The sequence below is a fragment of the Punica granatum genome, chromosome 4 (assembly GCF_007655135.1).
Source record: "Punica granatum isolate Tunisia-2019 chromosome 4, ASM765513v2, whole genome shotgun sequence".
Classification (NCBI taxonomy): Eukaryota; Viridiplantae; Streptophyta; class Magnoliopsida; order Myrtales; family Lythraceae; genus Punica; species Punica granatum.
The window spans coordinates 9,811,360-9,820,197 of NC_045130.1; the positions used below are offsets into that span (position 1 = coordinate 9,811,360).

At 39.7% G+C, this 8,838-nt stretch overlaps 1 protein-coding gene across 1 annotated transcript; it reads right to left on the reverse strand.

The window, feature by feature from the left end:
* Positions 1-1,958: 1,958 nt before the first annotated feature.
* On the reverse strand, positions 1,959-2,798 carry LOC116204110. Its single transcript, XM_031536191.1, has one exon. The coding sequence runs from the start codon at positions 2,796-2,798 to the stop codon at positions 1,959-1,961; it is 840 nt and encodes a 279-aa protein (XP_031392051.1).
* Positions 2,799-8,838: the final 6,040 nt, after the last annotated feature.

The window sequence follows — 8,838 nt, forward strand, 5'->3', positions numbered from 1 at the left end:
ATTTGAATGACTCTTTTCTTCTGATTTTCTAAATCAGGACACGTAAGTTCAACGAACCTAGTTCTCTGAACGAATGGCTGATATAATCTAAGAAAATTATTTCCTATGATTAGATCCATGCCAGAATCATGCCTATAAATGCTTGGTGTGGGAAACCTGACTCCTTCTATCACAAGATTGACAAATTCGGCTCTATGAGTAATTCTAAGAACAGACTTGTCAGCGATTGCTATCTCTAAAGGATATTCCATGGGTTTCCAGTACTTACCTGGAAGCAGACTAGGCTTTCCAAAACACACGCTCGCACCTGTGTCGATGTAGGCCATGACTGTTTTTCCACGGATTTTAACCTGGATGAATGTTGCGTTGGGGTTCTCCTTAGTCATCACTGGAGTACTCCGAATCTGAGCATTCTGAGTCAGTAACTAACTCATAATAGGACTCATCAGAATCATAGTCAGAATCTTCTATTGGCTCATAATTTCTAGACATGACACCTAGGAATACCTGAGCACGATTATTATTACGATTCTTTCTTTGACTGCATTCATTCGCATAATGACCTTCTTCGTTGCATATCCAGCAACGGCATGTTTTCTTGCCTTCAGGGCAGAATCTTTTCTTATCTAGACTTTTTCTCTTAGGGTTGGTTTTTCTAAATCCTCCCCCCCTTCGAAAAAACTTTCGACTCTTCCAGTTTTGTTTCTTAGACCGACTCTTCCATGGTGGCCTACTGCCTGAATATCGCTTAAGGCGATAACGCTTCTTAGGAATACTAGATTTCTTCCTAGAGACTCTTCTTGACAGACTACGACAGCCATACTGCTGAGGAATATCTAGCCCTTGTTCTGGACCACAGCATATTCTAGTTTTCTTCATCATTTTCTCAGTTTTACGCCTGAGACAGACTTCTTCCATATGCTTCTTAACAATTGAGGCTATTCCTCCTAAAGTTGGGTAGACTGCTCCGATTTCGACTTCATGATCATATCTTTCTCTGACCACGCTAGACACTGGATAGGGAAGTTTGTCTATGAAAAGATTCCTATATGCAGTAATATCTGCAGGTTCTATCAGCTGATAGTAATATTCCTTAAACTGACAATAAAAAGAATTAAAGTAACACATGTCGCAGATTTCTAGCTTATTCATTTTATGCTTAAGCTCCTGCTGCTTTTCGATTGCTCCGACACCTGTCGTGACTGAACCAATGAACTCACGTTCAATGTTAGTAACAAAATGATTCCAAATTTCATTACGAGTAAATGAAACAAAAGGATTAGCATCATAGTTAATAAGAGTAGAAATCATAGACATATACAGATGTACCTGTCCTCGAGTTTTATGCAACAAGAGTTGCCAGAGTTCTCTATTGTTTAGCTTGCTATACTCTTCTCCTATTGAGACTTCTAATTTGGTCTTCATGACCCAATCAGTTAGGACTTTTTGATTGTCATCAACACAATCAAGATCTAAGACTGAACCAAAAGAATTGGTATTACCAGTTCGCAGAAGTTTATACTTCTGAGGAGTTTCCTTCTTCCATTTTCCACCTGCTTGGAAGAATCCTTGGTTATAGAAATCTTTATCAAAATTCCTATTGTAATCAGAATCCTTACCTTCTCTATGTTCTTCTATGAAAGACTCTTCTTTCTTAGTAGGACGATCCCTACGCTTGGTGGCTGGGAAACTACGTTCTTGGCCAATGTTGAATCTTGGTTCTAAGACTTCTTCATCAGAAAAGGCGAACATAACATCACCTTGTTCCTCAGTCATATTGAATGCTTTATCTTTTGGAGACTTGGCTTGGTCTATAGGGGACCTAGCACGATCAGATCTGGACCTAGATCTGGAGGCAATAGGACTAATGGACCTAGTCCTAGGTTTAGTCTTGCGACTAGACTTCTTACTAGAAGAGACTGAGACTTCCGACAGAGTTTCTTCGTCGGCAGCTGTGACTAAACTGGGCATACTACTATGAATGCTAGCTTCAGATTCTTCAGACTCAGAGGATTCTCTAATCCTATCTCCGAATCTCCTTTCTTCTTCGGAGTCAGACTCATCTTTTCCCTATAGTCTTGAAACCTTCGTTTCTCGAAACTTCTATAGGCAGAATCTTTTGTTAGATCAAAGATCTCTGGATCTAAAGGGATTGGTTGTTTGAGTTTCTCAAACCTAGCTTTATCTAGTTTAGCCTGCTCTTCGTAGCCTTTAGAGGCTTCTTCGAATCTTTGCTTATCTTTAGACTCTTTTTCTTTTCGACTCCTAACATAGACAGCTTCAGGGTCGTATATGACAACACCTGATTCTCTAGACGCCTGGGTTTCAGGGGCACTATCGTAGACTGCAAAACCAGCACCTGTCCTAAGGGACTTACCAGTAGGTTGTCTGAATGTTGGAGGAGTTCTATAAGACGCCTGAAAATCTTCTTCGAAGCGGTCAAACTTCGTTTTCATTTTTTCAGTTCTTTCTCTAAGATTGCTAAGGTATTCTTCATACCGTTCTCTATCAGATTTCTTCTTAGCAGCTTGTTCTCTAAGATTCCTTCTATGAATTTCAGCTTGCTCTCTTTCAGCTTCTGCTTTTGTTTGACGCCTACTTCCTCTAGACGACTCGAATCTTAAAGAATCTCTTTCTCTATCACTGAGATCAGCGTAAGCTCTCTCAGCAGCATCTATTTCTCTGGAGACTCCTTCACGACTAGGGTTTAACCTAGCGGTTTCCTGCTCTAAGACTTTAAGTTGGGCAATCCTAGACTTAAGACTAGTCATCTTATCAGCGATTTCTTTAGAATTCATGACTAAGAATCTTCTTTGACTAACTTATAACCTTTAGGGGCTCTAGGTTGGTCTAAAGGATTCCAGATTTCACTTGGCTTGAGTTTTTGCCAGGGCATGGTCATAGGAGGAGTAAGTTCATGCTTTCTAGGTTTGTCATGGAATCTGACGAGTTCTTCACGAATAATTTTTCTAAAGACTTCTTCTGTGGGTGTTTCTATATGAGGTTCCTTCCCCCCTTTTGAAACAGACTCTCGGATTCCTACGACTTCATCTAAAAGCTTGGTAGTTTCGTCTAATGTTTCTTTAAACGAGATTTCTTTAACTCTCCTAATGACTTCATTTAGCTCTTCCTTTAAGCTAGAGATTTCTTCATGTTGTTTCTGAGTAATCTTTTGATTAAGGCTGACTAATAGGTCGACTATTACGTTCAACTGAGGGTGGAACGTATGACTGATGTGAGGGTACTTATCTCCTTGGGTACACTCAGCTAAAGACTTATTTTCGTCTAGATATTTCTCTGTGGGAAACGCTAGACCATGAATGCTATTTTCATCAAAATAAGGATTGTTTCTAAAGGCTTCGCCTAGAGTTCTTTGATAGCCTACTTCTTTTAGAAGTTTTTCAAGATTACCAGATCCTAACATGATGATTATTTACTAATTGGATTCCTAAACATGTCTCTGATACCAAAATATACGCGGATTATAAACAGACTAAAAATTAAGGATGTTTAGGAATCCAATTAGTAAATAATCATCATGTTAGGATCTGGTAATCTTGAAAAACTTCTAAAAGAAGTAGGCTATCAAAGAACTCTAGGCGAAGCCTTTAGAAACAATCCTTATTTTGATGAAAATAGCATTCATGGTCTAGCATTTCCCACAGAGAAATATCTAGACGAAAATAAGTCTTTAGCTGAGTGTACCCAAGGAGATAAGTACCCTCATATCAGTCATACGTTCCACCCTCAGTTGAACGTAATAGTCGACCTATTAGTCAGCCTTAATCAAAAGATTACTCAGAAACAACATGAAGAAATCTCTAGCTTAAAGGAAGAGCTAAATGAAGTCATTAGGAGAGTCAAAGAAATCTCGTTTAAAGAAACATTAGACGAAACTACCAAGCTTTTAGATGAAGTCGTAGGAATCCGAGAGTCTGTTTCAAAAGGGGGGAAGGAACCTCATATAGAAACACCCACAGAAGAAGTCTTTAGAAAAATTATTCGTGAAGAACTCGTCAGATTCCATGACAGACCTAGAAAGCATGAACTTACTCCTCCTATGACCATGCCCTGGCAAAAACTCAAGCCAAGTGAAATCTGGAATCCTTTAGACCAACCTAGAGCCCCTAAAGGTTATAAGTTAGTCAAAGAAGATTCTTAGTCATGAATTCTAAAGAAATCGCTGATAAGATGGCTAGTCTTAAGTCTAGGATTGCCCAACTTAAAGTCTTAGAGCAGGAAACCGCTAGGTTAAACCCTAGTCGTGAAGGAGTCTCCAGAGAAATAGATGCTGCTGAGAGAGCTTACGCTGATCTCAGTGATAGAGAAAGAGATTCTTTAAGATTCGAGTCGTCTAGAGGAAGTAGGCGTCAAACAAAAGCAGAAGCTGAAAGAGAGCAAGCTGAAATTCATAGAAGGAATCTTAGAGAACAAGCTGCTAAAAAGAAATCTGATAGAGAACGGTATGAAGAATACCTTAGCAATCTTAGAGAAAGAACTGAAAAAATGAAAACGAAGTTTGACCGCTTCGAAGAAGATTTTCAGGCGTCTTATAGAACTCCTCCAACATTCAGACAACCTACCGATAAGTCCCTTAGGACAGGTGCTGGTTTTGCAGTCTACGATAGTGCCCCTGAAACCCAGGCGTCTAGAGAATCTGGTGTTGTCATATACGACCCAGAAGCTGTCTATGTTAGGAGTCGAAAAGAAAAAGAGTCTAAAGATAAGCAAAGATTCGAAGAAGCCTCTAAAGGCTACGAAGAGCAGGCTAAACTAGATAAAGCTAGGTTTGAGAAACTCAAACAACCAATCCCTTTAGATCCAGAGATCTTTGATCTAACAAAAGATTCTGCCTATAGAAGTTTTGAGAAACGAAGGTTTCAAGACTATAGGGATAAAAATGAGTCTGACTCCGAAGAAGAAAGGAGATTCGGAGATAGGATTAGAGAATCCTCTGAGTCTGAAGAATCTGAAGCTAGCATTCATAGTAGTATGCCCAGTTTAGTCACAGCTGCCGACGAAGAAACTCTGTCGGAAGTCTCAGTCTCTTCTAGTAAGAAGTCTAGTCGCAAGACTAAACCTAGGACTAGGTCCATTAGTCCTATTGCCTCCAGATCTAGGTCCAGATCTGATCGTGCTAGGTCCCCTATAGACCAAGCCAAGTCTCCAAAAGATAAAGCATTCAATATGACTGAGGAACAAGGTGATGTTATGTTCGCCTTTTCTGATGAAGAAGTCTTAGAACCAAGATTCAACATTGGCCAAGAACGTAGTTTCCCAGCCACCAAGCGTAGGGATCGTCCTACTAAGAAAGAAGAGTCTTTCATAGAAGAACATAGAGAAGGTAAGGATTCTGATTACAATAGAAATTTTGATAAAGATTTCTATAACCAAGGATTCTTCCAAGCAGGTGGAAAATGGAAAAAGGAAACTCCTCAGAAGTATAAACTTCTGCGAACTGGTAACACCAATTCTTTCGGTTCAGTCTTAGATCTTGATTGTGTTGATGACAATCAAAAAGTCCTAACTGATTGGGTCATGAAGACCAAATTAGAAGTCTCAATAGGAGAAGAGTATAGCAAGCTAAACAATAGAGAACTCTGGCAACTCTTGTTGCATAAAACTCGAGGACAGGTACATCTGTATATGTCTATGATTTCTACTCTTATTAACTATGATGCTAATCCTTTTGTTTCATTTACTCGTAATGAAATTTGGAATCATTTTGTTACTAACATTGAACGTGAGTTCATTGGTTCAGTCACGACAGGTGTCGGAGCAATCGAAAAGCAGCAGGAGCTTAAGCATAAAATGAATAAGCTAGAAATCTGCGACATGTGTTACTTTAATTCTTTTTATTGTCAGTTTAAGGAATATTACTATCAGCTGATAGAACCTGCAGATATTACTGCATATAGGAATCTTTTCATAGACAAACTTCCCTATCCAGTGTCTAGCGTGGTCAGAGAAAGATATGATCATGAAGTCGAAATCGGAGCAGTCTACCCAACTTTAGGAGGAATAGCCTCAATTGTTAAGAAGCATATGGAAGAAGTCTGTCTCAGGCGTAAAACTGAGAAAATGATGAAGAAAACTAGAATATGCTGTGGTCCAGAACAAGGGCTAGATATTCCTCAGCAGTATGGCTGTCGTAGTCTGTCAAGAAGAGTCTCTAGGAAGAAATCTAGTATTCCTAAGAAGCGCTATCGCCTTAAGCGATATTCTGGCAGTAGGCCACCATGGAAGAGTCGGTCTAAGAAACAAAACTGGAAGAGTCGAAAGTTTTTTCGAAGGGGGGGAGGATTTAGAAAAACCAACCCTAAGAGAAAAAGTCTAGATAAGAAAAGATTCTGCCCTGAAGGCAAGAAAACATGCCGTTGCTGGATATGCAACGAAGAAGGTCATTATGCGAATGAATGCAGTCAAAGAAAGAATCGTAATAATAATCGTGCTCAGGTATTCCTAGGTGTCATGTCTAGAAATTATGAGCCAATAGAAGATTCTGACTATGATTCTGATGAGTCCTATTATGAGTTAGTTACTGACTCAGAATGCTCAGATTCGGAGTACTCCAGTGATGACTAAGGAGAACCCCAACGCAACATTCATCCAGGTTAAAATCCGTGGAAAAACAGTCATGGCCTACATCGACACAGGTGCGAGCGTGTGTTTTGGAAAGCCTAGTCTGCTTCCAGGTAAGTACTGGAAACCCATAGAATATCCTTTAGAGATAGCAATCGCTGACAAGTCTGTTCTTAGAATTACTCATAGAGCCGAATTTGTCAATCTTGTGATAGAAGGAGTCAGGTTTCCCACACCAAGCATTTATAGGCATGATTCTGGCATGGATCTAATCATAGGAAATAACTTTCTTAGATTATATCAGCCATTCGTTCAGAGAACTAGGTTCGTTGAACTTACGTGTCCTGATTTAGAAAATCAGAAGAAAAGAGTCATTCAAATTCCAATCTACCATAGTAATAGAATTAAGCAACTCAGGTTGTTAAACTATCTTTCTAAGTCTATCCAGGAGTTGGAAAACGATATTGATTCTGCCGAGATAGAACGGCTTTTAGATGCAATCACTAGTGATAATCCACTAGACCAGTCTAAGAATAGAAATAGGATGCTCGTAGAAATCAAGCTCAAGGATCCTCTTAAGGAAGTTAAAGTTCCTAATAACATTCCATACACCCTTAAGGATGTAGAAGAATTCAAAGAAGAGTGTAAGCAGCTCTTAGAATTAGGAGTCATTAGAGCTAGTAAGAGTCGCCATAGCGCACCAGCATTCTACGTTGAAAATCATAATGAGCTAAAACGCGGTAAAAGGCGTATGGTCATTAACTACAAACGCATGAACGAAGCTACCTTCGGAGATGCGTATAGTCTTCCTAGAAAGGATTATATTCTAGCAAAGCTAAAAGGATGTCAATGGTTTAGCACTCTAGATGCAAAGTCTGGATACTGGCAAATCCGTCTTGAGGAGTCCACCAAGGAATTAACAGCATTCACTTGTCCTCCTCAAAAGCAGTATGAATTTAACGTCTTACCTTTTGGTCTTAAACAGGCACCATCAATCTACCAAAGATTCATGGACGAGAATCTCACAGGTTTGGATTCTTTCTGTTTAGCATACATAGATGATATTATCATCTTTTCAAAAGGAAGTCTTGAAAATCATAAGAAACATCTTAAAACTGTTTTAAAACGATGTTTTGATAAAGGAATCATAATTTCTAAAAAGAAAGCAATCCTTTGCAAAAAGAAATTGATTTTCTTGGTCTCACGATCAAGCAAAATGGAGATTTTAGTCTTCAACCTCACATTCTTGAAAAATTGAATCTATTTCCTGACAAGATGGAAGATAAGAAGCAGTTACAACGTTTTCTTGGTAGTCTAAACTACATTTCAGACCAAGGATGGTTGAAAGACCTATCCAAGGCAAGAAAGAGTCTTCAAGAAAAGCTTTCTGAAAAACGAGTCTGGACTTGGTCCGAAAAAGATTCAGAAAATGTTCGATATTTGAAATCTATTTGTAAAAATCTTCCACCTCTTTACAACCCTTCTGAAGATGATTTGATTATCATTTCAACAGACGCAAGTGGAGACACTTGGTCCGGAACGATGACAGCCGTCGTCGGTAAAGCAGTCGAGATTGATTCAAAGGACTTCTTGTCCATTCTACGGGAGAAATCCTATGAAGAGGTTGATGCCTCAAAAACACTCCAATTCCATGGTTTATTTCCGGCCAGAAATTCTGAATGGTTAAGTCATGGTCCGCTGTGTTACAACGGCGACGATAGTAGTCTTACTAAGGCCCGATCTGAGAAATCAGTCCGCCTTAGGCGATTGCGGGAACAATCGCGTCCCTCGGGGACTTATTATGCTAATATAGCTTCTGTCTTACAGGAACGTCTGTGTAAATATGTTTGCGGTTCTTTTTCAAAGGCCGAACAGAATTACACAACTCATGAGCGCGAGCTCTTAGCAGTCATTAAAACCCTTAAGAAGTGGCGTGTCGAACTTCTACCCCGGAAGTTTATTCTGAGAACTGATAGCAGCTATGTTACTCGGTTCAGGCATCTCAAAGGATTCAAGCAGGGCTACAGCCAAGGGAGGCTCATCCGTTGGCAACTCGAGCTCGAGCCATACACATTCGTGGAGCAACACATCAAGGGCTCCCAGAACTTTCTTCCCGATACTCTGACACGGGAATGGAAGCCGTGAAAGCACTCGAAGATATTGTGGCCAGTAAAATGGCTATGATAGAGTCTCTTATGAAGGAAGTCGAGAGTATTCAGCTCCAAAAAGAGCAACTTGCGAAGATTCTCGGCTTAG

Excerpts from the sequence above, each read along its gene's own strand:
- LOC116204110 (XM_031536191.1), bottom strand. The coding sequence starts at position 2,798 with ATGAATTCTAAAGAAATCGCTGATAAGATGACTAGTCTTAAGTCTAGG.